Source organism: Cetorhinus maximus, chromosome 13 (genome assembly GCF_964194155.1).
Source record: "Cetorhinus maximus chromosome 13, sCetMax3.hap1.1, whole genome shotgun sequence".
Lineage (NCBI taxonomy): Eukaryota > Metazoa > Chordata > Chondrichthyes > Lamniformes > Cetorhinidae > Cetorhinus > Cetorhinus maximus.
Window position 1 is genome coordinate 11,652,528 of NC_135891.1, and position 27,923 is coordinate 11,680,450.

General features: G+C 44.5%; 1 protein-coding gene across 2 annotated transcripts in view; it reads right to left on the reverse strand.

Annotated features, from left to right (window-relative positions):
• The window catches only part of LOC144688421 (protein NDRG3-like), an 87,538-nt gene that overhangs the window by 30,262 nt on the left and 29,353 nt on the right, over positions 1-27,923 (reverse strand). For both annotated transcript variants that reach the window (XM_078554930.1, XM_078554931.1), the window contains exons 3-9: positions 24,714-24,749; positions 11,180-11,285; positions 9,223-9,343; positions 7,602-7,664; positions 7,381-7,441; positions 1,267-1,353; positions 422-478 (exon numbers count right to left, since the gene is read on the reverse strand). In XM_078554930.1, coding sequence (XP_078411056.1) covers positions 422-478; positions 1,267-1,353; positions 7,381-7,441; positions 7,602-7,664; positions 9,223-9,343; positions 11,180-11,285; positions 24,714-24,749 — 531 coding nt within the window. The remainder of the gene's footprint in view (positions 1-421; positions 479-1,266; positions 1,354-7,380; positions 7,442-7,601; positions 7,665-9,222; positions 9,344-11,179; positions 11,286-24,713; positions 24,750-27,923) is intronic.

Consider the following 27,923-nt stretch of genomic DNA (forward strand, 5'->3'; position numbering starts at 1 on the left):
GACACCAACCCACATAAGGCGCTATTAGACTCAAGATGGCCAAAGTTTGATCAAAGAGGTAGGTTTTAAAGAAGCATCTAAAAAAGGAGGAAAGAGGAAGAGAGGCGGGGAGGCTGAGGCAGAAACTGCAGGCACGGCCTCCGATGGCGGAGCCATTAAAATTAGGGATGCTCCAGGGGCCAGAATTTGAGGAGTGCAGATATCTCCGAGGGTCGTGGGACTCGACGAAATTACAGGGCAAGGCCACAAGAGGGATTTGAAAAGGAGGGTGAGAATATTAGAGTCAAGGTGTTGCTCAACTCTTAGCCAATGTAAGTCAGTGGGCACAGGGGTGATGGGTGAACTGGGTTTGGCGTGAGCAGGAGATGGGTCTCATGGACAAGATGCCAATTAGTACCGTGTGCAAACAGCTTCAACTCACACTGCTGAAATGATGAGCCAGCACAATGTCATCCAGGTTGGTTGTCCATCCGGAAAGCTGAAAGAGAACAAGAGGCTGATTATTCCCTCAACAACAGAAGTAGGGCACCACCGAAAACCAGGAGGCACCAGCACCAGAGCACTTAACAATCACCAGATACAGAATATCCCAATATTTTTTGTCCTAATTTTTCCCATAATTTCCTGAAATCACCACTTTATGTCAGGTAATAGTTCACAGGTATTAATTGCCCTCTGATACCTCAATCAAGGGCATATCTAATACTGAGTATACACAGTAGGTTAGTCATTGATGACAGACTATTCAACTTAAATAAATGCATCTTCACCAAGCCCAATGCAATCCTTATGTGATATCCCCAAAACGACAGCAATCTGGAGTAAACTAAACAAACGGGAGACAATCAATAGCCAAACTGTATGTAGCCAGTAATGAATATGCAGCTTAATTGATCGAGCTACCCAATTGGTCTCAATGCCACTGCTCTTTCCCCATGGCCGTGTAAATGTCATTCTTTCAAGTGCTCTGGGTTAAAACACTCAGTCCCATGCTACAATCTGAAACCCTCCTGCCATCCCATGTCAGACTGAGCTGTGCCCCTCTCACCTCAGTGATTAGCCACCACCCTGCAAACTACACTGTTAAACAACATGCCAATACTCATCGCAATGGCTCATGAATTGAAGTTATTGGAAGGCAATTAGTGTCGGGGGAATCATACCCCAGCAAGGACTTAGATTGTGAATCTCTTTAGGAAAGGAGGGGAAATATTGGCAAGTAATGCCTCCATAGAACAAATCATTTAAAGGTACAGTCCTGCGTACTTTTGATGCAGCCCAGTCCATCCAGCCTTTAGCACATGGGTCAATGTTGATAAGGACAAGTCCCTCCACGAAATTTTGATGATTCAGCTACACAAAACAAAACAGACAGAAGTTAGAGGTTAGAAGCGACTCAAGAAAAGATTGGACACACTGCACAGTATCTTGCAGATCAGCTTTGGCTCAGTTGGTAGCATACATGTTTCAGAGTCTGAAGGTTATGTCTAAGTCCCACTCCAGCGACAAATTCTAGCGCCAATGCAACACTGAGGGAGGGCTACACTGTTGGAGGTGCCACCTTTCAGATGAGACATTAACTCAAGACTCCATTTGTACTTTTAAGTGGTCAGAAAAGATTCCATAGTATAATTATGAAGAACAGCAGGTGGGGGGAGCCTACCCAGCATCCTGATATTTAGTACTCAGCCAACGTCAGGAGGAGTGTGCCGCAGCTCAGGATCACGGTGAAGCAGACCGGGAGCAGTGTGAAGCAGCTCAGGATCACTTAAGTGAGAGAGAAACAACAACCTGTGACATCACAGGAAGACCGTTCAACATTGCAGCTTTGCTTCCCTTTCTACAAAGGGAGTCCAAGGAGTTGGGAAATTAAAAATTTCAATTTTTTTTGATAATAAGGGTTAAGTAAAGCATTTCAATTAATCTTCCCTATATTAAAGTGAATAGCGAGTGAGTTTTATTTTTTATTTTTTAAGTAGTAGGTTTCATTACCTGATAAGAGGAATGACAGGGCAGCTCCAATCTCTGAAGTGCGCATCCTGTTCCATGTGGGAACTCCAGGACATTCGCTGTGTCCTGGATAACCACATGTGCAAGTGTCGTCAGCTGCAGCAGCTCGAGCTCTGGGTTTCAGAGCTTGAGCAGCAGCTGGTGTCACTGCGGCACATCTGAGTGGTTGAGAGCTTTGTGGATGGCACGGTTATAGGTGTAGTCATCCTGTAGCTTAAGAGTATGCAGGGAGAGGGGCAATGAGTGACCACCAGGCAGTCAAGAAGAAATAGGCAAGTAGTAAAGGAATCCCCTGAGTGCATTTCACCCTCCAACCAGTATTCAGTTCTAAATACCGATGAAAGCAATGGTTCAGCTGGAGAGTGCAGCCAAAGCCATGTTCATGGCACCATCACTGGCTCAGTGGGAGGGGGTTGGAGAAAGCGACCGGAAGAGAAAAAGTGATAGGAGATTCGATAGTTGGGGAAACAAACAGGCATTTCTGCAGCTACAGATGTGAATCCTGGATGGTGTGTTACCTCCCTATTGCCATGGTCCAAGATGTCAGTGATCGGCTGCAGAGCATCCTGAGGCGGGAGGGTGCACAGCCAGCGGTTGTGGTCCACATGGGTACCAACAACACAGGGAGAGGGGGGTGGAGAGGGGGAAGAGGTGTGGTCCTGCAGTCAAAATTCAGGGAGCTAGGTAGGAAATGAGCAAGTAGGACCTCAGAAGTAGTAATCACTGGATTATTCCCAGTGCCACACACGAGCGAGTTTAGAAACGGGAGGATAAAGCAGATGACTGCACGGCTGGAGTGATGGTGCAGCAAAGAGGGCTTTGGATCCCTGGGACATTAGGGTCAGTTCTGGAGGAGATGGAGCCAGTGCAGACAGGGCAGGTTGGACCTAAACAGAGTGGGGATCAATTTCCTTGCAAGGCAATTTTTTAGTGCTACTGGGGAGAGTTTATATCAACTTGGCAGGGGTGTGGGAGCCAGGAGGTAATACTAGGGAAGGATACCAGGGTGCAAATAATATTGGAAGAGAGAAAGTAGGAAATGGTAAGATATTAGGTGAGTTCAGCACAAGAGGAAAAGTAATAAAGTCTAATTGTATCTACTTAAATGTGCAGAGTGTGATAAATAAAATTGGTGATGGGGATTGCCATGTGGAAATATGATGCTATGGCGATAATGGAAGGGCAGGACTGGGTATTAAATATTTCTGGGTACAAGGTGTTCAGGAAAGATAAGGGGGAAGGTGGCAGTACTGATTAAGAAGGACATTGCAGTACTGGAGAGAGGGGATGTCCCAGAGGGGTCAAGGCAAGAGTTAAGGAGCGAAAAGATACAATCGCATTGCTCAGTGTAGTCTATTGACAAAGTAGTGAGAAAGACGTAGAGGGACAAATTTGCATGGAAATTACAGAGAAGTGCAAAAATAATACAGTAGTTATAATGGAAACTTTAATTAAATAGACTGGTGTAGAAGAAGTGTGAAGGACAGAGAGGGGCAAGAGTTCCTAGAATGTGTTCAGGAAAATTTTCTACAGCTGTATATTTTCAGTCCAAAGAGAAAAGAGGCATTGCTGGACTGGTTATTGGGAATGAGGTAGGCCAAGTGACTCAAGTGTCAGGAGAAGAATATTTAGGAGATAGTGATCACTGTATCATAAGGTGTAGATTAGCTATTGAAAAGGGCAAGGAACAATCCAGAATAAGGACAGTTAACTGGTGGAAAGCTAATTTCAATGGGGGTAAGAATGGATCTGGGCCAGATGAACTGGAATCAAAGATTAGCAGACAAAACTGTTACTGAACAATGGGCTGCCTTTAAAGAGGTAATTTAAGTACCGTCAAGGTATGTTCCCATGAGGGGAAAAGTAGGGCAAACAAATCCAGAGCTCCCTGGATGACAAATAGTATAGTGAGTAAGACGAAGCAGAAAAAGGATGCTTATGTCAGATGATAGGTGGATGATACAACTGAGAACCAGGCTGAATATAGAAGGTTCAGAAGGGAATTGAAAAAGCAAATAAGAGAAGCAAAGAGAGAGTAAGAGAAGAGACTGGCAGCTAACGAAAAGGAATCCAAATGTCTTCTATAAGCATATAAATAGTAAAAAGATGGTAAGAGGAGAAGCGAGGCCAATTAGGAACCAAAAAAGGAACTCACGCATGGAGGCAGGGCTTTGACTGAGGTTTTAAATGAATACTTTGCATCTGCCTTTACCAAAGATGATGATGCTACCCAGGTCATGGTGAAAGAGGGGGTAGTTCAGACACAAAGGGTTTAAGATTGATAAGCTGAAACATTGGATAGGCTGTCCATACTTAAAATTGATAAGGGACCATAACCAGATGTGATGCATCCAAAGGTACAGAAGGACGAGAGTGTGGAAACTGCAGAGGCACTGGCCATAATTTTCCAATCTTCCTTAGATTCGGGGGTGGTGGGGAATTGCAAATGTTACACCCTTATTCAAAAAAGGGTGTAAAGATAAGCCCAGCAATTACAGGCCAGGCAAGTTTAACCTCAGTGGTGGGGAAGCTTTTAGGAACAATAATTCAGAACAAAATCAATAGTGATGGACAAATGCGAGTTAATTAAGGAAAGCCAGCATGGATTTGTTAAGGGCAAATCATGTTCAACTAACTTGCTTGAGTTTTTTGAGGTAGCAGAGGGAATCGATGAGGGTAATGCTATGTACAAGGGCTTCCAAAAGACATGTGATAAAGTGCCGCACAACAGACACAAGCAAAGTTATAGCTCATGGAATAAAAAGGGACAATAGCAAAATGGATACGAAGTTGGCTGAGTGACAGGAAGCGAAAATAGTGGTGAACTGTTGTTCCTCGGACTAGAGGAAGGTTTCCCCACAGATTGGTGTTAGGATCCCTGCTCTTCCTGATACATATTAATGACCTCGGCCTTGGTGTACAGGGCACATTTTTTCAAATTTGTGGATGATACAAAACTTGGAAGCATTGTGAGCCATGAGGAGGATATTGTAAAACGTCAAAAGGACAGACAGGATTGTGGAGTGGGCGGACAAGTGGCAGATGAAATTTAACGCAGGGAAGTGTGAAGCGATTTAGTTTGGTAGCAAGAAAGGAGGAGACACAACATAAAATAAAAGGTACAATTCTAAAGGTGCAGGAGCAGAGGCAGCTGGGTGTATATGTGCATTAATCATTGAAGGTGGCAGGACAGGTTGAGACCCCATTAATAAAGCATGTGGCGTCCTGGGCTTTATCAATAGAGACAGAGTACAATAGCAGGGAAATTATATTCAACCCCTGTAAAATACTGGTTCAGCCTCAACTGGAATATTGCAACCAGTTCTGAGCACCGCACTTTAGGAAGGATGTGAAAATATTAGAGAGGCTGCAGAAAAGATTAATGAGAATGGTTCCAGGGATGAGGAACTTCAGTTACAGAGACAGAGTAGAGAAGTGGGGGCTGTTTTCCTTGAAGAAGGTTGAGAGGAGATTTGAGAGACGTATTCAAAATCATAAGGGGTCTGGACAGAGTAGATAGGGAGAAACTGTTCCCATTGGCGGAAGGGTTGAGAACCAGAGGGCACGAGTTTAAGGTAATTAAGAAGCAATGGCGACATGTGGAAAAACACTCTCACACAGCAAGTAGTTAGGATCTGGAATGCACTGCCTGAGACTGCAGGTCAACTGAAGCTTTCAAAAGGGAATCAGATCATTATCTGAAAAGAACTAAATTGCAGGGCTAAGGGGGAGTGGCACTAGGTGAATTCCCCCTTTAGCAAGCCAACGCAGACACGATGGGCTGAATGGTTACAGCACAGAAGGGGGCCATTCTATGATTTAAAAAAAAACAAATTTTCTGGTCACTATATTGCTATTGTAGGAGTTTAGTGTGAGCAAATTGGTTGCCGTGTTTTCTATATTCCAACAGTGACTACACTGAATGCCCCAAGGTCGTAAAAGATACTTTCCACTTTCTTTCCTGCTGCGTATGGGTTCCTTCCTGCATTCCCAACACGGAGCCTTGCTCAATTAGACTGTGGGTGGGAGAATGGACATTGGTATTTTCCACCATCTCTGACTGGCCTCTTGCCTAGTGAGGCTCCATGCTTTGGGTACAGGATTACTGAATTCACACCCTTATGTCTGTAAATGAACTGTGAGCAGAGGGGAGACAATGAATGGCCCAATCTGTCTATTCATTAACAACTTGCAGTTATATTGTGCTTTCGCCCTAGTAAAAACAATTCCAAAGTGCTTTATGGGTGCGTCATCAGACAAAAATCAATACTAAGAAAAATGACTTGCAGTTATATAGCAATTTTCATGACCACCGGACGTCTCGAAGCAGCTTAGTGCCAGCGAAGTACTTTTTGCTAGTTACTGCTGTAATGTAGGAAATGCGGCAGCTAATTTATGCTCAGCAACCTCCCACAAACAGCAATGTGATGTCAGATCATCTGCTTTTATTGTGATGTTGATTGAGGGACAAACATTAGCCAGGACAATGGGGATAACTCCCCATCCCCAGCTCGTCTTCAAAACCGTGACACGTGATCTTTTGCACCTGGCCAAGCAGGCAGGTGGGGCCTTGGTTTAACATCTCATCCAAAAGGCTGCATTTCCAACAGTGCAGCACTCCCTCAGCAGAGCACTGGTATGTCAGTCTTGAATTTTGTGTTCAAGTCCTGGAGTGGGGCTTGAACCTGGAACCTTGTGATTCAGAGGCAAATGTGCTACCAATTGAGCTACAGCTGCCACAGGAGGCTGACCCAAGCCACAACAAGAAGACATTAGGACAGGTGTAAGAGGTAGGTTTTAACAAGAGTCTTAAAGGAGGAGAAAAGTGGAGAGGTTTACGGAGGGAATTCTAAAGCTTAGGGACTAGATTGATGAATGCATAGTCGTGAAACAATGTGAATTTGCCCGATGATGGATCCTTGCTGGTTAAATGGCTCATCGCTCTATCAGGGTGACACCACCAAATCACCAGTAGAAAATGTTACGGCAAACCTCTCGTTTGGATCATTGATTGAAGGAATATGCAAAAACTATTAGTTAAAAGTAAGGTGAAAAGTAGCAAATAATGAGCAACATTATGGGAGTAGTTAGTTAATGCATACAAGTTTCTTTTTAATACATATACAAAATGTGGTGGCGGACTTGAGGCATTTCAGCAGCTCTCTCAATTGCCATCTACTGGCCAGAGCCTCAAGTTACTTGGTTACAGCCTACCGTTTACATACAGGATCCCCTTTCTAAATGTTTACACGGGCATTTTCAATGTTACCTATTGGCATAAAGGTGCAACCAAAAATTGTGGAAACTGGGCGCGGGACAGGAAATGCGTGCCTTCCCAGGATTAATTAATTAATATATTTGGATACTCACTGCAAATTTGGTTAGGATGTAAGCACCAGCCCCAACTCCAATTCCAATCACAGTCTGTACGCTGCAAAACAATCAAATAAAAATCATTACGCACAGTTGCTCACTGAGGCGAATGAAGAAGAGGATCATGTAGTTGGGGGGGAGGTGTTGTTGCGTGAAAGAGGGAGAGAGAGAGGGGGAAATTGGGATTCACTCAGAGTCTGTTTGAGCAACCAACTCACTTTAAATGGGTTAAGACTGTAGGCAGCATATCAGCCAGCTCATCCATGGTTGGGTACTGGTATCTGCAAAACCAAAAGACAGAAATCACAAGTCAAGAAATGGTCCATTGCTAACCTGGTCTGTCGTGATTTGCTGCAGCCCAACATCCTGTAGATTTCTACAGCAGCTTCCCAAGTATTAAGTTTTGCAATAACAATCCCAAAGGTAGCAACATTAGCGGATTTTAGCAATGCCAAAACCATTTAGCCTAGCTATCAGGATGAGTAAAAAGGGCAGTGATTGGGTCATGGTATTATACTGCACCAGGGCAGTATAGGACTGGCTTGCTGGACCAGTTGACCTATTCCCTTTCTTTCCCTATGTTTATGCTTTACTTGTCAGTCTTCCTTCAAACTGTACTACCCACCACATCTGCAGCTCATCAGAACTAATGATCAGGGAATCGGGTGTACGTGAAAAAACTGATCAAAATTATTTTCACTGCAAAAACACTCAGGCTTCTCCCTCCACCCCACCTCAATGCAAATGTAATGAATCATACAGTGTGCCTGTATAGGTATGTGGTTTATGTGGCTGGATCTTCAACCTCGTTAGAAACATGTCACATTTATCAAGTTTGACATCCGTTGTAAACTACTGTGATGTGACTTGTGTTCTATATGCTGCATGTCCTATCAACTAAACAGAAAGATAGATGCTTCCATGATCCTGTTCTCCCAAACTTGGAGAATCAAGTCTACAGTGCCTGTTTCCAATCCATGCTCCCTCAAGGAAGCATGAAGGGGAGGGGAGCATTCCCTTACGTTTCCTATAAATCCACTGCTTACCTGACAGTTTATATTCAATCCGTGACTCTTACAGCACATTTTGGAAGGAAAAATAACTAGGTGCCACCATCTTAGCAGCCCTGTTTTGCTGGCATTCCTTAGGCTCTGGATTTCTCACTGATGATAGCCACTGAGGTAATGAACCCATGGCTGGTTGTCGCTACATAAAATAAGGGCAGCTGAGCTGCATTGTGAATTGGGGGGGGTGAGTACCAGGCCACATGTAGGTTGCAGTCTCTCTTGGCCAGGAAGGTGAAGTAGAGGATGGGGGTAAGAGGGAAATTGAGAGGGGAAAATCGTACCCATCTGATCTCCAGCAATTCCTGTTCACCAGCTACAAGGGCATTGGCAATAGCCTAAGAGGAGGCTGTCAGGGCAGAGAGGCAAAGGGTGCAAAAACCTTACAAGGGAGAGGTTTTTGTTAGGTACGGGTATTAAGTAAGGGATTTGAAACCAAGATGGATAGGTGGAGTAAAGATACAAATCAGATCATCTAATTGAATGACAGAATGGGCTCAGGAACTCAATGACCTATTCACGTTCATCTGCATCCAAGAAATTAATCCAAATAAGAAATTAATCCAAATACTCCTGAAAGATAAGCTTTGCAACAGTACATACCCAGGATTAGGCCCGTCGTCCCATAAGCCTGCTCCACCACTTGATAACATCATGGCTGATCTATTTGTGGCCTGAAATCTACTTTTCTGTCTATTTGACTCCCTTGTTAGTCAAGAATCTACCCAAACGAACACAGTAACTAAACAAAATACAACGTGCAGAAACCTCTCACCCTGATGGGAAAGGTGGGGCTGCTTCCTGGTGTCCAGGGGCATCCACGTGGCATACAGCGAAGTGGTGCGTGATTTCCTGCATGTCCTCATAGTTGAACAACGTGTTGAAGCAAGATTTGTCTGTGGGCAAATGGCAAAGCATTAACAGGGACGCGGTGGGAGAAACAAACAGCAACAAAAACTCCCTCCCTCGTGACAACTTTCACTCTCTCGTGGAGTTTACAACACAGAAACCGGCCAATGACCAATTGATCGATGCCTGTGTTTATGCTCCACACAAGCCTCCAGCTAAAAGCAAAATACCGCGGATGCTGGAAATATGAAACAAAAACAAAAATAGCTGGAAAAACTCAGCAGGTCTGACAGCATCTGTGGAGGGAAAAGCAAGAGTTAACGTTTCGAGTCCGTATGACTCTTTATCAGAACTAGAGACAGAAAAAGAAGAGAACTAAAGAAGGTCTCTTTAATTCTGATGAAGAGTCAGACGGACTCAAAACGTTAACTCTGTCTTTCTCTCCACAGATGCTGTCAGACCTGCTGAATTTTTCCAGCTATTTTTGTTTTTGTTTCAAGCCTCCAGCTAACTTCACTTCATCTAAACCCATCAACGTGAATTTCCATTCCTTCCTCCTTCAAGTGTTTATCTTTAACCGAGAGTACATACTGCTTCTGCCCTTGAGTGAGCTGCATCTTCCCATCAGTTTTGGATCTTATTTTCTTGGCTACATTGGTCCTGTTTCCCATAGATTTGCAAACAGGATGTACAATTCCAATGGGTTATCCTACAGGCTATTCCACAAGGACCCACCCCAAGAACATGTTGACCAATAACGGAACTTTACAATTCTTCCCACCACACCCCCAACCAATTTCATTCCTTTATCATCGCCCACAACAGGGCTGGTGGGCTTTCAGGTTCCAGAGCTGTGTTCACCCCTCTCTAACCTGGTATTCCCATTCTCCCTGACAGGGTAATTTACAGTGGGCTGAGGCTGGCACTCATCATTTGCACACCTCAAAGCTCACTGTATATAAGATCATCACAGAGTCTATGTGTCACCCTGACCACCTTGAGTAAAACAGCCAACTTTCCCTTTACACTAATAAATGCTACAATGAGCGATATGGAGGATTAACTGTGCCACGTTGTTATATGGTACCATGTGTCACATGTCATCAATATTAATCCCCTGCCCCCCGCAACCCAAAAGCTTGCAGTCCTTACAGCGCAGGAGGAGGTGGTCATTCAGCTCATCAAGTCTATGCCAGTTCTCTGTAAAGGAATGCAGTCAGTCCCATTCTCTCACTCTATATAAATTATAAAGCATCTTCCCAACCTCAGGATGCCTCAAAGCTGTTTACAGCCAATGATGTAGTTTTGAATGCAGTCACTGTTGTAACGCAGAATATATGGCAGGCAATTTGCAAACAGCAAGCTCCCACAAACAGGAATATCTTAACGACCAGATAAACTGGTTTAGTGAAGCTGTTTGAGGGTAAATATTGGCTAGGGCTCTGAGAGAATTCCCCTCCACTTTTTCAAAATAGGGCCATGGGTTCTTTTACGTTTACCTGAGGAGGTAGCCATCTAATATCTTATCGGAAAGATGTCACCTCTGACAGTGTAGCCCTCCCTCAGTACTGCACTAGGAGCGTTGGCCTCGATTTTTGCGCCCAAGTCTCTGGAGTAGGATTTGAACCACAACCTTCCGACTCAGGTGGTGAGAGTACTACCCACTGAGTCACAGCTAACACTTTCCCCAGTGCAAGTTCCTGACTTCCGCTATGTTGTAAAGGGATGGAGGGATAAGTAGTAAACTGCAAGGAGTTTCAATCCATGGTTTGTTCTCCAGGATACTGAACAATCTGGGAACAGTCTGCTCATCCCCACCCTCAGACTGACTAGAGAATGGTGCACAGACTGAGGAGAGGAAAAACTAAAAGGCAAGGACTTACGGTTGAGGCCTATGTCGTGGTAGGTCAAAATGACAGGTCTGTTCCCCTTTGGGGTACCTCGCATGGTTACATGCAGCACACCATGCGCAGTTTCAATGTCGTGTTCCTGCAGGCAGAAAAGAACACAAGGTCACATTTATTCTTTGCTTTTCTTTTCTGAAGCCCCGATACCACACAGCAATCTTTGCCAAGAAGCAGCAGATAGAATCATACAATGGTACAAAAAAAGAGGCCATTCAGCCCAGCTTGCCTACACCAGCACTTTGAAAAGCTATCCAATTAGTCCCACTCCCGCTTCTCATTCTCCATAGCCCTACAAATTTTTCTTTTTCAGGTATTTATCCCATTTCCTTTTGAAAGCTATTACTGAATCTGCTTCAACCAGTCTTTATGGTAGTGCATCCCTGACCATAACAACATACTGCGTGAAAAAATACATTCTCATCGTCTTCTTTTACTAATTACCTTAAATCAGTGTCCTCTGGTTACCGACCCTCCTGCCACTGGGAATAGCTTCTCCTCACTTACTCTCGTCAAAACCCTTGATGATTTTCAAATCTCCTCATAACCTTTTCTTTTGGAAGAAGAATAACCCCAGCTTCTCCGGTCTTTTCACATAACTGAAGTCCCCATATCCCTGATACCACTCTAATAAATCTCCTCTCCATCCTCCCGAATGTGTGCTGACCTTGGCTTTGTTAATGTAGCTCCGAATTAGATTGCTAGAAATTACATAGGCATGGCCAAAGGTAGCAGATCCAGTCCCAAACAAAGTGGGGGAGGGGTGGGGGGGGTGGAGACAGCTCAAGCCATGTGAGAGGTGGTGACAGAGCAGATCAACATTGGATCTGGGGCAAGTTTAGAAGCATGTTTTCAGGCCTTTGCAGGAGTTGTTCATTGTGTTGCTGAAAAGAGAGATAGAGAGATATTTGCCGAAGTTTGTTTATATACACTTGATAGAAGCGACATACATTCATAGGCAGGGATCCATTCTCTGCAAACGAACGGAATACGTTCAAACCTGGCATCTTTTTTGAATTACCCGGGAGCCTGTAAATCTTCCATTACTTTTTCCATGGCAATGCCTCAGCCAGAGTTGACTTGCCAACCAAACACCCTTTTCTCCTGTAGTATAAATTGTTGTGATTGCTTGAAATTTGGCATTCTTGCATTTGTCCTGATGAGTGCAAGGTGAAAAACTTCAGCAACATGTCTCTCTCTTCAGCAAGTTTCAAGCTCTGTGAGATCAAGGGACCTTTTACATCCATCTGAACAGGCAGATGGGACCTCGGTTTAACATCCCATCCAAAAGGCAGAACCTCCAACAGTGCAGCACACCATCAGTATTACGTTGGAGTGTCAGCCTAGATTTTAGTGTTCAGGCCCGGGGGAGGTGGCAGGGGGACTTGAACCATGTGACTCAGAGGCAAAGTGCTACCAACTGAGTTTCGGCTGAGTCACAAATCTGGTGACAATGGCCCCTGTGGTCCTCAGTTCCCACTATAAATGCACGCTCAATCTCATGTTAATCCGAAAGTAAAAGGTTAGAAATTAAAGTGCGCTAAAATAGAGCGCCATTAGAAAAGCCAAACAATTTCACTGGAGTAACATTTATTTCTGTGCGGTAGATCCTTGGCCATCACTGACTGCGAGGCTGCTCAGCTCTTTATGAGCTTACTGCCACAGCTAAACCTCGCCCTGCTTACACTAAGTGGATTAGTGAAGGTCAAATGGGACATCTGGCTGGAAAAACACTGCTTTTGCTGTGATCACCTTTGCGAAGGGAAACTGCCTCTAACTGGACACATTGTGCCACCCGCATTCAAAATCCTTGTTGGTTGTTTTTTTTTATCCTTTCATTGGATGTGGGATTTGCTAGCAAGGGATGTTGCCCATCCCTAATTGCCCTTGAACTGAGTGGCCTACTCGGTTCGGTCATTTCGGAGGACATTTAAGAGTCAACCATGTTGCTTTCTGGAGTCACATGTAGGCCAGACCAGATAAGGTTGGTACATTTCCTTCCCTAAGGGGCATTAGTGAACCGGATGGGTTTTTACAACAACCAATGATTACTCAGACTAGCTTCATGTTACAGGTTTATTAACTGAATTCAAATTTCACCAGCTATGGTGGGATTTGAACTCATGTCCCCAGAGCATTAGCCTGGCCCTCTGGATTATGAGTACAGCGACATTACCACTATACCATCATCTCTCATCTTCTCCTCCACACCCAAACTTTAGAATTTCCATGTTCAACTGATGCACAACAAAGGTTAACAGAACTGTACGAAGTCTTTGATTGATATATTGGAACTGAAGAGGCTCAATTTGGTGCGATTCCAGAAATGTAATTGGCAGTAAAATCTATTCAGACCCATGAGAAGTGTCTCAGAGGACTCATTAAGTACTCCCAGAACAGACCAGCAGAGCAATGAAAGCTGTAAGGCCAGAAGATTGGATGTGGTTGGATATAATTTCTCAGGCGTGGCTTCCCTCTGGTCATTCATCTACATGGTCAGTGAGTATTTGGGGAAGGAGCAAGGAGGGGTAATAGGAGGACCTTCTACGCTGTGGCAGTTATCATAGCCAGATCCAATCCCAGAGCCACCCGATGTTACACGTGTTTTTGTTTTGGAGTATGTTGGCAGGGCCTCCTTCAGTACATCATTCTCCAATCAACCTGGAGTTCAAACTTCACAGAAACAACAGGCCTCCGCAGCGCCAGTGGATGGAACTCAAAAGGAAAGAGGTATCAGCCCTGGTTATTGGTTTCCCTGGAAACCAGCTCTCTGACCTCGTGCCAGGCCTCCATTCTGTCAGCTTCCAGGGAGGTTTCACAAGAGCAACCAACCGACAACCTGCTCTTGAACCTTCTCTTCCAGGTCTGCGGTGGTATTTGCCTCTAGACTCGGCTGTTCCAATGCTCTCCTGGCTATCTTCCCACCTTGCACTCTCCATAAACTTGAACTCATCCAAAGTTCTGCTGCCTGTATCATACCTTGCACCAAATCCTGTTCACCCAACACTGTCATGCTCACTGACCTACACTGGCTCCCAGTTTGGCAACACTTCCTTTTTGTCAAATCTCTCCACAACCTCACCTTCCCCCTCCCTATCTCTGTGACCTTTATCCACCCGACAACCCTCAGATCTCTACACTCCTGCAAGTCTGGCCTCTTGCACGTTCGTCTTCACTCCACCAAAGGTGGCTGTGTCCACAAGCAGCCAAGGCCCTCAGCTCTTGAATTCCCTCCTCACCTCTCTCCCCAACAGTCTCTCTCCTCCTTTAAGACTCTCCTTAAAACCCAGCTCTTTAACCAAACCTTTGGTCACCTGTCCTACTTAACATGCCCTTATCTGGCTCAGTGCCAAATTTTGTTTGATAATGTTTTACTACATTAAAGGCTCAATATAACGCAAGTTTCTGTTGTTGAGGTACATGGCCTCCATGACTCAATGCTTCCCAGCAATCTGGCTATAAGTTAGATCTCAGTGGATTGAGGACAAGTGGGTATTCACACCTGTGTGCTAATAAATGCTGGGCGTTGCAGAACATTGCAGCATTACATTTTAAACCAAAGATCATTATCCTATCCCCAAGTTTTTAAACACATTTGGATTAGTTATGAGTTGAAGACTGAAGTTCAAATGGGAGAAGTTCTACAAAGGCTGGTGGACATCTGCAACTCCAAATAATCGTTTCATCACGTGAACATGCCCAGAGGGGCTTTAAAAATTTGCATTTATATAACGCCTTTCATGCACCCGCCGCCAAATCCCTGGATATCTACAAGTGTTTTATAGCCAATGAGGTGCTTTTGAAGTGAGGTCACCATTGTAATATAGGAAAGTAATCAATTCGCGCAGAGCAAATTCCCACAAACAGCAATGAGATAATGACCAGATAAATCTGTCGTGACGGAGGGATAAATGTTGGCCAGGACACTGGGGATAACTCCTCTGCTCCTCTTTGAAATCAACGCCATGGGATCCGCCTGAAAGGGCAGATAGGCCCTGGGTTTAATGTTCTCGTCCAAAAGACAGTATCTCCAACTGTGCCGCACCCACTCAGTGCTGCACGAGAATGTCAGCCCCAATTTTTGGATTGAAATCCTGGAGTGTGACTTGAACTGACAATCTTGCCACTCAGGAGGCGAGAATGCTTCCCCACTGAGCCACTGAGACATGGCTTGGTCAGGATCCAGCCCCTGCCCCCATCCACCTCATGGCTTTGGGCTTAGTCCAGGTTCCCTCTTCGACTTGCTGCAGCAAGAAGGGTTCGTGCTCAAAGCGTGAATTAGTGACACAAGCAACCTCTGTCAGTTCAGTTTGTGATCCGTGGATTTCGATAGATAGGTCAACTCAACAGATGACTTCGCCCAAGCATATGTATATATGACTGTATTCCTATCGTTCATTTGCTGTCATTATGGAAAAAGATGTGCAAGTTAGATTGAAAAATTTTTATTCTAGGCACAATGTATCATCACATTATCTTTATGGCCCATTGAGTCTGCACTGGTTCTCCGAAAGAGCATTCTACCTACTCCCCTCCCCTATCCCCGTAACTTTGCACATTCTCTATTTTCAGGTAGCAATCCAATTCCCTTTTGAATACCTCGATCAAATCTGCTTCCACCACCCTCTCAGGCAGTTTGTTCCAGACTCCAACCACCTTCTGGGTGAAAACATTTTTCCTCATATCACATTTACTCCTTTAGCCAATTATTTTGAATCTGTGCCCTCTAGTTCTCGATGCTCTTCAGTGGGAACAGTTTCTCACTATTTACCCTGTCCATGCCCCTCAGGATCTTGAATATCTCTATCAAGTCTCCTCTCAGCCTTCTTTTCTCCAAGGAAAACAGTCCCAATCTCTCCAATCTATCCTCATAGCTACAGTTCTTCATCCCGGGAATCATTCTTGTAGATCTCCTCTGTACTCTTTCCAATGCTTTCACTGCTAGAGGAAAGGGCACCCACACACCTAACCACACACACACCCCCTGCCCCCACCCCTCTGCCCCTTAATCCATTTCTCCTGGTGTTGACCGAGGGCAGAATGTTGGCTCAGACATGGCATGAGCTCCCCTGCTCTTCCTACATTGCGGCAGTGACTACACTACATCGGCTGTGAAGAGCTTTGGGATGTCCTGAAGTCATGAAAGGTCCAAGTTTTTCTCTCTCTCTTTGTTCAAAATAATGCCATGGCATATTTTACATCTCATCTGAAAGATGGCAGTCCCTTGCTAATGCACAAAGATTGGTTAAAAACAAAACCCATACAGAAGCAGTATAAAATCTGGCATAACAACATTTATCATTGAAATGGCATCTGTATTACAATCCCAAAATACCCATCATCTATGGTCAATTACTGAAGAAATTATATTAAAAGCTCTGTCCCATTTGCAGTGCAGCTAAACACTTGCTGAAATGATGTGAGGTATTAAAAGATTGTTACATCACTGTAAAAGACATTTGCTTCCTATTCTCTCCTCCCAACAACAGCAGTAGCACTAAGCTTTTGCACTGTAGTGCAGCGGAGTTGTCGAGATCAGAGTGATGCACAGATTAATGCTAGGGCCTATTTAAAAAATGACAGTCATAAATTCAACTGTAAAAAGTTAACAAACCAACATACGGATCATGATCAGGAGAAGGCCACTTGGCCCTTTGAGTCTGCTCCGTCATTCAATAAGATCATGGCTGATCTGATTGTAAATTCAGCTTCACATTCCTGCCTACCCCCATAACCTTTCACCCCCTTGCTCATCCTGAATCTATCTACCTCTGCCTTAAAAATATTCAAAGGCTCTGCTTCCATCGCCTTGAGGAAGAGAGTTTCAAAGACTCAACCTTAAGAAAAAAATTTCTCATCTCTGTCCTAAATGGGCGATGTCCTAATTTTAAACAGTCACCCCAGTACTAGATTCCCATACAAGAGGAAACATCCTCTCCACATCCAATCTGTCAAGACCCCTCAGGATCTTAAAAGTTTCAATCAAATTGCCTCTTACTCTTCTAAACACTAGCAGATACAAGCCTAGCCTGTCCAATCTTTCCCCATAAAACAATCTGCCCAATCCAGGTATTAGTTTAGTTAATAAATTTTGAGTTTGTATGGCTCTTATTCAGAGCCAGGCTCTGAGTCATACGGACTCGAAATGTTAACTGTTTTTTTCTTCTCTCCACAGACGCTGTTAGACCTGCTGAGATTTTTCAGCATTTTGTGTTTTTGTTTCAGATTTCCAGCATTTGCAGTATTTTGCTTTCATCTGACCCAAGGGATCCTTGCATTCTGTGAAGGTCCTTCACCTCTCCATATATTTTTGCTTGTAAGCCTTTTATCTTTCCCAATTCATCACACTGTCTACTTCCTTAACAGCTCAGGGGTTCCTCCTGTTCTCAATTGAAATATTTCTGACCAGTTGAGCTCAATTTTTTTTTTAATCAATCACAGCCCAGGTGACTAGGTCCTTCACCTGTCCTGTGACCATTGGAAGCTGGGCTGTCTGTTGCCTATAGGACACAGGTACTGTGGCGATGCCCTTTGCTTGTATTGACTCTCCAGTCTATGGCTTCAGCTGAGCCGTGGTTTGATCCAGATTTAGTGAATGGGTGCCTTCATTTAGGTATTTAAAAGTATGTTCTCCCACCACTGTGATCAATGCTCCCCTGTCTACCTCCATGACTAGAGGTTTCCCATTCACTTGGAGGGTGACGGTTATTGGTTCAGCTTTTACTGCTTTGACATTGTATAGGGAATAGATATCAGTATCAGTGGCTTCCGGTTCTGATATATTGTGCACTTCAATCATCTTGGTCTGCTGTCTGATTGGCTGCCTTGATTTTGCCCTGCATCGCTTTATTACATGCCCTTCTTTGTGGCAGTAGTGGCATTCTGCCTCCTGTACATGGTTGCCCCCACCACGGGTAACAGGTTGATTTCTGAATTGCTGGCGAGATGCTTCCACTTTGCCTTTTTGTTTTTCGAGCAGCAGAGACTGTTTCTCGTTTCGCGGCTGTCTCTCTGGTTTTCGCACCACACTCGGCGGTAGGTTCCTGCCCCAACTGAAGAATGCCACGTTGCCACACTCTGTAAAGCCTCTGAGACCCTCTTAGCACTCCCCATTGCTAGCACTATTTCCATGGCGATTCAAGTCAATATTAACTTCTGCAAGTAAACGACGCTGAAAGGCGTCATCGTGAACGTCACAAATCAACCAATCTCGCCACATGTCACTGAGTATATCTCCGAAGTCACAGCGCTGAGTCAACTGCTTCAACTTCGCGATACAAGTTGTGATGGACTCTCCCGGGGCCCTTAACTCTGGAGCTGGACTTAAATCCCTGCGTAATTACTGATGGCTTCGGCTGAAAGTGCACCTTCACGAGTTTACCAATTCGTTAAAAGGTTTAGAATTGGGTGGGTTTAGGGCCATCAGGCTGTGGATGAGGCTATACGTCTTGCTACCACAGACACTCAAGTGAATTGCTGTCTGCATCTCCTCCGCTGTTGTTTCATTCGCCACGAAATAAAAACCTGGGCGCTCTACATACTGGCACTCAGTCTTCCATGGACACGTCATAAGGGTCAATTCTGCTGAAGAGTGGTGAGTGCACTTCCTTTCTTTCCTTAAGAATTCACAAGGTGAGGTGCAGTGTCGGAGCTATTTTACCCTCGTCGCCAAATGTAATAAGCGTAATGTACCGGACAGGTTTCTAACTGGAAACAGACGACTTTATTACGGAGCTTGTGTTGAAGCTACATGCTTGAACCAGGTCCACGGCTAGAAAGCTCCGCCCCCAAGGCTAGGGCCAGGGCTCATTTGTCAGTACAATCACGTGACCACTAATGGCAGTAAGGGCAAGGTTACACCCACAATCGCTACAGTGAGCAAGCCAAATTTCAACAGGACTTTTAAAACACACCAGTGACACAGGAAAAGGACGGTGACACAGGAAAAGGACGGTGACACTACAACTAAATTATTCTTTCCACAGAGGAGAAAACATTTGACATCTCCCTTTAAAATAAAACACTCTCGGCAGGTTACGGATTAGGAGCGTGGGGCGTCCCAAGTAATCACTGGCAATTACAAGAGCAACAAGGTGAAATAGCAAATCCAGGAAGCTTTAACAGAATTTGACTTGATCGTCTTTGGCTGTTATTTAGTTAAAATTCAGGTTAACAATCAATTTAAATAGGGTTTGATTTAAAATAACACATTGTGACAATGTTTTAATGTCATAAGGTGCTATATTTTTTTTTTATTGATTCACGGGATGTGTGGCAAGGCCAACATTTATTGCCCATCCCAAGTTGCCCTTGAGAAGGTGGTGGTGAGCTGCCTTCTTGAACCGCTGCAGTCCATGTGGTGTAGGTACACCCACAGTGCTGTTAGGGAGGGAGTTCCAGGATTTTGACCCAGCGACAGTGAAGGAACAGCCAAATATTTCCAAGTCAGGATGGTGAGTGACTTGGAGGGGTGGTGTTCCCATCTATCTGCTGCCCTTGTCCTTCTAGATGGCCGTGGGTTTGGAAGGTGCTGTGGAAGGAGCCTTGGTGAATTCCTGTATAAAAGCATTATTTATTATTTTAACTCATAATCCGTTTTTTTTTAAAACAGAAAGCCCCATCAGGATGTTATTGGTTGTGGGGGGGGGGGGTGCTGTTTTACTGGTTTACTGGACCCGATTTGATAGAATGAACATACTTACATACAGCACCTTTAGCATAGCAAAGTATCACAAGGCACTCCACAGGAGAATAACTGGACAAAATTTGGCACTGAGCCACAGAGGGAAATACTTGAACAAGTGACCAAAAACTTAGTCAAAGATGTAGGTTTTAAGGAATATCTTAAGGCGGAGGGAGAGTTGGTGAGGTTTAGAGGGGTAATTTCAGAGCTTAGGGAACTAGTTTGAAGATTAACAGAGATCGGAACAAACTCACTGCTAGCTTTCAAAATAGTGCAGAGTGCAATTCTCCTCCCCCACCCCACCATATTAAATCTTCCTCAATTACTATGTAAAGAAATCTGTGCAACTGCCCTGTGAAAACTACTACTTTCATGATTCCAGTCTGCACTACCAATATATGAATGCAGAGCAGCTGAGAGATCATTAATGCCATCCTTAAAAAAAAGTTAAAAAAAACCAGCCTTCCCCCTCTCTGCGAATGGTACTTGCTAACTCTACGTGTTCTTGTTTCAAGCTATGAGCTGGCTTTGTGCAGGGCAGAGGTTAGTGATTTGTCATGGTGCAAGATGACATGCTAACTCTCGACTTCCAGAGTGTGTGTGAGAGATTTACCAATCAGTTGTACAAAATGTCCGACAGAATGCAGAGTGCTGGCTTTGGGGTAATAATTAATCACTTCTCCTACGGGTTGGTGATGATTTCATTCTGCCCATTGCTGTCCCACTTATTGTAACAGTTCTGTAATCTCATCGCAAGCCCCCATTCTAATCTTATGGTCATGTACAGTCATGTACGTAATCCTTAACACAAAGAGAATGGGATAATAATTTTGACGGTAGAAAAATGTCTCATCAGACACTGAATCAATACCTTCTGGACAGTTCTGCTGTACCTCACATCATAAGTCCCATTCACCCATCGCCCTTGTGCTTGCTGACCTACACTGGCTCCTGGTCTGGCAACGTCTTGATTTTAAAATTCTCATTTTTGTTTTAAAATCTCTCATGGCCTCACCCCTCCTATCTCTGTAGCCTTCCCCAGCTCTAGACACTCCTCCATTACTGCACACACCTGTTTCTGGCCCCTTGTGCATCCTCGATTTTCTTTGCTTCAACATTGGTGGCTGTGCCTTCAGCTGCCTAGGCCTTAAGCTCTTGAATTCTCTCCCTAAACCTCTCAGTTTCTCTCTCCTTAAAAGGACAGTCCTTAAAACCTACCACTTTGACCAAGCTTTTGGTCACCTGTCCAATGCTTGATAACAGTTCTGTGAATTGGGCTCAGGGTGTTTCACAATATGTAAGGTGCTATAAAAATGCAATTTGCTGTTGATTTGGGAAGGGGCGGGGGGGGCGGTGGAGGGGAGAAAGGGGTCGTGGTAGCTGGTAAAATTATATCATCTATTTTCAGCTTAAGTTGAAAGTTTAAGTTAGGCGGTTATAGCAGCAGCAACATGGTGCTGATTTGCCAAATAATGACCTTTTGCAACTTGTCCCCATCCCTATGGCTCTCCAGCACAGGCATTTTTACAAAATCCAACAAAATCTTGAATTACATGCCTGAGGTTTACTGGGTCATCGTGCATTTAAGTCACAGGGAACAGTGCCTGGGGGTGCTTCAGAGGAACGAGGATAAACAAATCAAAGGAGGCTAGGAAGGATGACTAAAAAAGCAGAAGTGCAGTTGAAGTGTTGGGACTTAAGGAGGGACTTAAAAAGAGGGAGATTGAGAGGTGAAGGTAACCAGCTTGAAGGTATGAGCCCCATGATGTGGCGCAGTGATGCTGGAGTGCCTGAGGAATGCAGAGTTTGGGTACAGTAGGGTAGCAGGAGATTACAGATGTATGAGGGATGAGGCTGGACAAGAATTTAAATACAAAAATGAGAATCATACACTTGAGGCATTAATTGGGAGTTACGGGGAGTGGGGGATGGTCGGGGGGTGTGTACTGTGAGCCATTGTAAAATCAGCAAGGACAGGGACAACAGGCGAAAGGGGCAGCAAAGTTTGGGATCAGCTGAGCAACATGGAGAATGGCAAGTTAGTCAACAGAGCTCTGGACTAATTGAACGTGGAGGAGACAAAGAGTATATTTGGGAGGCTGCATGTCTAGAAGGTAATGTCCAGTCATGCATGGCGCCAGTCAGACCATAAGAGGTGACAGTTCAGACAAACTGGGCTGATTTAGGTGATCTCGGGCTAGAATAGTGTAAGAAACAATACAAATGACCTAGATGCCCATGGACATGGGAGTGAGCTGGGTGTGGGGTAGTGTTGCAGCTGTAGGAAGTCAATCAGGACTTAAGCTTCTAATCACTATCCAATGATCTCCTGTGTGCACGTGCATGGTTGTCTTGTATGGACTAGATCAGGTTTGGCCTTAATGCCTACCTAATTAACCATGAATAGGCAGTAACACTCCATTTCCAGATTTGAATGATTAAGCATTTCCAGGAATCACCACCTTCAGGAGACAATTGACAAAAGTGTAGAAAAAAAATTCAAATATTTTTTTGATGCGTTCACCCCATGAACGTATCATTGGCAATGCCAACATTTTATTGCCCATCCCTAGCTGCCTTCAGAAGGTAATGGTCAGCCGTCTTCTTGAACCACTGCAATCCTTGTGGTTTAGGTAAACCCACAGTGCTGTTAGAAAGGGAACTCCAGGGTTTTGATCCAGTGACAGTGAAGGACCAGCGATATAGTTCCAGGTCAGGATGGTGTGTAACTTGGAGGAGAGCTTGGAGATTGTGATGTTTGCATGCGCCTGCTGCCCTTATCCTTCAAGGTGACAGACATTGCAGATTCAGAGGGTGCTGCGAAAGGAGCCTTGGCAAGTTGCTGTAGTGCAGCTTGTGTATGGTACACACTGCAACCACTGTGCACCAATGGCAGGGGAAGAGAATGTTGGTGGATGGGGTGCCGATCAAACAGTCCACTTTGTCCTGGATGCTGTTGACCTTAAAGTATCTTGGAGCTGTACATCCAGGCAAGGCAAGTGCAGAGTATTCCATCACACTCTTGACTTGTGTCTTGTAGATGTTGGACAGGCTCTTGGGGGGTGGGGGGGGGCGAATTGGATGCCAGGAGGTTAATTCCTCACTGCAGAATTCTCACCTTCTGACCTGCTGTTATAGCCATAGTATGGCTGGTCCAGTTAAGTTTCTGGTCAATGGTAACACCCAGGATGTTGAAAGTGGAGGATTCTGCAATGGTAATGCCATTGAATGGGTAGATTTCCTTTTTGGAGATAGTCATTGCCTGGCACTTGTGTGGCACGAGCATTACTTGCCACTTATCAGCTCAAGCCTGCATGTTGTCCAGGTCTTGCTGCATGTGAACACTGACTACACAGGACAATTCTCTGAATCGGTCCAGTAAACTAACGCAACCCCACGCTTGTGTGTGATGGTGTGGTAGGTTTAATGTTTTCTCCAGTTCACTGGAGATGTCGGGGTAGAGGGGGTGGGCGGGGTATGAAAAAAATTCTGACAGTAGCAAACTGATTTTCACTGCAGCTAGCTATCGCCAAATTTGACAAATCTTTCAAATAGGATATTTGTACCGATCTGGTTTTTAAAAAAAATTCCTCTGCTCGTTAACCAGCATGGGCTGTGTCTCATGAAGACTGCTCTTTGTGGAGACATAACACCAACTGTTCGTCGTTGTGTTAAAGCCACTCACTCCAGGATTACCAGAAAATCTGCAGAATATTATAATGGCACCACCTGGGTGTCAGCACGTAGACCAGTTCTGTCACAATGCATTAGACCTCCAGCCTTGGGATTAGTAGCTGAATGCTGCCTGACTGGATTACAAACATTGTACCCAGCTGACCCAGGCAGGCACTCGTTGTCGTTGCCCATTTACAGAATTGATCCTGTGCTCATGTTACAGTAAAAGTCAAGAAACAAAAAAGTCACATTTATATTAAAGTTGCCTCAGAATTACACCAAAGTAAGTATTGAAGTATTAAAATGTGAAAAAGCAGCACAGGACAAACACCAATTAAATAAATGACTGGAACATCTGTTTTTATTTTTGTGACATTGGTAGTGGGATAAATATCAGACAAGACACCAGAGAGACCACCCCTGCTCTTCTTTGAATAGTGTCATGGTATCTTTGATGTCTATCTGTTGACGTCCACCCGAGAAGCCAGAGGAGGCCTCATTAACGTTTCATCTGAAAGATGGTACCTCAGTAAGTGTTGCACTCCCTCAGTGCTGCTCTGGGAGTGTCAGCTCAGATTCTGCGCTCCAGTATCTGTAGTGACACTCAAATCAACATCCTTCTGACTCAGATGTGAGAGTGCGCTACCAACTGAGCCACAGCTGACACAGTGGGTTTATGACACAAACACAACAGAAAATGTACAGCTCACAAACTGGCACACATTGTTTGTTTCCCTTTTTGGATCCCTTTCCACTTCTCCATGCTCCGAATCAAAACTCCATTTGTGGTAGGGAGAAGGTAAGGTGTATAGATGACTTTTGGCCTCTGCTGGCTTTCCAATCAGGGTTTGGAGAGGTGCTGAGGGGGTGGGGGGATTAACCTGAAATGTCCCTGGTCTGGTAGGAGGCTCAGCCTCATACTGAACAACACTTTCGCCAACTGACATATCTGTTCAGCCATTTCTTCTGAATTCTGTGCACCCTCTTCCTTCTTTCCATTCTCTCCACCTCAGCAACCAGCAAAGTAGAACTCATACACGTCCTTCCAGTGATGGAACAAAATGCCACACAAAAAAAAAAATATGGAGCTGCAAACCCTTACTAAATTCTGCAAGAAACTTCCCAAACACTTCAGGGGACATGGACATGACTCACCTGACAGTCGAAATCCTGGAAGTTCCTCGCAGAGTTCTGTGGAAGAATGGAAAGGGCAGCCATCAATAACTCCACGAATTACCAACCCATTACCAGTTTAGGGGCTCATTCATACGAGGACAATGGGACCACGGAGGTGTTAGCCCAACAATGTCCACCAACAGTGACACATTCCAGTGACTCCCCATGTTATAGCCTCAAACATTCCAGTTGAATTACAATCAAGGAAAAGGTCACTTTTTTTGGAACTATATTAATTCAATTACCAAACGAGGAAAACCTCAAGTGAAACGGACTTAGGCATTAAGCAGAAAGGATTAAGTTAATTAAATTCAAATAGTCGTTTGGTAATACAGAACTTGAGTATCGCTGAAAAAAAGAGACCGAAACATAGAAACTAGGAGCAGGAGTAGGCCATTCGGCCCTTCGAGCCTGTTCTGCCATTCATTATGAACATGGCTGATCATCCAACTCAACAGCCTGCTCCTGCTCTCTCCCCATATCCTTTGATCCCTTTCACCCCAAGAGCTATATCTAACTCCTTCTTGAAAACATACAATGTTTTGGCCTCAACTACTTTCTGTGGTAGCGAATTCCACAGGCTCACCACTCTCTGGGTGAAGAAATTTCTCCTCATCTCAGTCCTAAATGGCCTACCACATATCCTCAGACTGTGACCTCTGGTTCTGGACTCCCCCGGCATCAGGAACATCCCTCCTGCATCAACCCTGTCTAGTCCTGTTAGAATTTTATAGGTTTCTGAGGTCCCCCCTCATTCTTCTGAACTCCAGCGAATATAATCCTAACCGACTTAATCTCTCCTCATATGTCAGTCCCGCCATCCCAGGAATCAGTCTGGTAAACCTTCACTGCACTCCCTCTATAGCAAGAACATCCTTCCTCAGATAAGGAGACCAAAACTGCACACAATATTCCAGGTGTGGTCTCATCAAGGCCCTCTATAATTGCAGCAAGGCATCCCTGCTCCTAAAGATGTCACTAAGATAAAAACAGATGTTCCAGTAATTTATTTAATCAGTGTTCATCTTGCGCTCATCAGGCCATTCACAAGAATTCCAAATCTAAGGGGAACAACAATTTATACCTCATGAGATGAGAGATACTCTCTTCTCATGAACTACAAATTGTCGTTCTCTTTACACTTGGAATTCTTGTGAATGGCCTGATGAGCGCAAGACAAAAATCTTTGACATGTCTCTTTTCCCAGGGATACCGAAATCAATTCGCATTTTCCTTTTACATTATTTGTGTTTTCCTCCTTGCTTTTTTTCCCTGTCGATTTTCTCTACTGCTCCTCTTCCACATAGGATCGAACACTAGTTGTTCTCTGGTTATCTCACCCAGGTGACCACTAATCAGGTATAAGACTGGCCAGTGAGGGCGTCTAGGCTGTGAGCTAATTTTTTCTAATTATTTATACAGGCATTGCTAGCATGGCCGGCACTTATTGCCCATCCCCAGCTGCCCTTGTTTGATACAACTCAGAAGCATGCTAGGTCAACTAAGATGGAGATACCACAGGTTCAAACCAAGCACATTCACATAAGGTGCATCCAAAGTTAGAGCTCACTGAATGACAAAGGAAATAGAGATTAAATTAAAACAGAAAAAGGAGCCTATGACAAATGCTAGGGACAGAATGGGTAGTTGAGAATCAATTATGTTGGCGTTGGACTGGGTAAGAGCCCAACTCCAGTTTGAACATTGGTTCCCATGGGAACCAATGTTTCATTTGAAGTCATGATTTTCAGGAACGCAGCCACAACTTCAAGTGAGGACTTACTGTACACTGTTTAGTTCAGACCAGGTACCTCCCCATCCAGAGGGAGACAAAAAATACATTTCAGAAGAAATATCGCAAGAAAATACCATACTGTACAAAGAATAAAGGTAAGGGAATAAGGGTGGAAGAAAATAAATGGAAAATAACTTGCATTTATATAACGGCTTTCACAGCTTGGGACATGTTGAAGAATTTTACAGCTGATGAAGTACTTCTGAGATGTGGTTACTTTTGTAATGTGGGAACTATGGCATCAGATGTACATACAGCAAGATCCCGGGAACAGCAATGACCTTATAATCTGTTTCTAATGATGCTGGTTGAAGGGCAAATGTTGGCCAGCACATTGGGGAAAATTCAGCTGCTTTTTTTTTCCTGATGAGTGCAGTGGGACCTTTCATGTCTACCTAAAAGGGCAGACACCTCATCTGAAAGACATCGCCCCCAATTGTGCGAAACTCCCTCAATACTGCACTGATGTGTTGGCATAGGTTTATGTGCTTAAACTTCTGGATTGGAGTTTGAGTTCACAGCTTTTGACTCACAGGTAAGTGTGCTAGCAAATGAGTCACGGGTGACACCTGGAGCAAAAAGACCAGCAATGACGCTGACTTGAGGTATGAAAAACGTATATAATTTGTGCTGGTCACATCGCTGACAGGTCTATTTCTGAAACTTAATAAATATCCATCACTCGATCTGCAACCGCCCACAGTGCTGCACCAATGCCTGCAAAGTGATGCCAGATTCCCCTCAGATTTTTTTTGGCTCTCTCTCTCAGCAGACATGAAGGATGCTGCAGATGGACACATTGTGCATTGTGATCCCAACGTGAAGATCTCTCCAAGGGGGAGCAATCATTCATGGGGCCAATCCTGGGCACAGGGGTGAGGGCTGCAGAAATGTCGCTGAGGGTTAATTCAGGCTGTCCGATTGGAGAGAGTGACACACCGTGACAGTCAGGCTTTCAAAACAGCTTGGGTTTCAAATGGAGCTCCACTCGATTCACACCATCTCCCTCTTTCTCATTTCAAACCCATAACAATATATAACTGGTAACCCGCAGAGACAAGGGACAACTGACAACGGTGGGGACGGAGACATTTATCCAGGGTATTGGTGAGGCCACACTTGGGAGTACTGCGTGGAGTTTTGGTCTCTTTAAGCTGGATTTAACGCACCCCCTCTGGCAGGTTTGAAGAAGCGGGGTGAGGAGGAAGGGGAAAACTTTAAAATCTAGCAGGCAGCCCACCTGCCACCCACCTACCCGCATACCCATACCCCATTGAAACTATACCGCCTGTGGGTCAATTGAGGCCCTTAAGTGGGCAATTAATGGCCACTCAAAGGCCTCATCTCACCGCTGCCAGCATTTAACTGATGGCAGGAGAAGCCCACGCCAATGC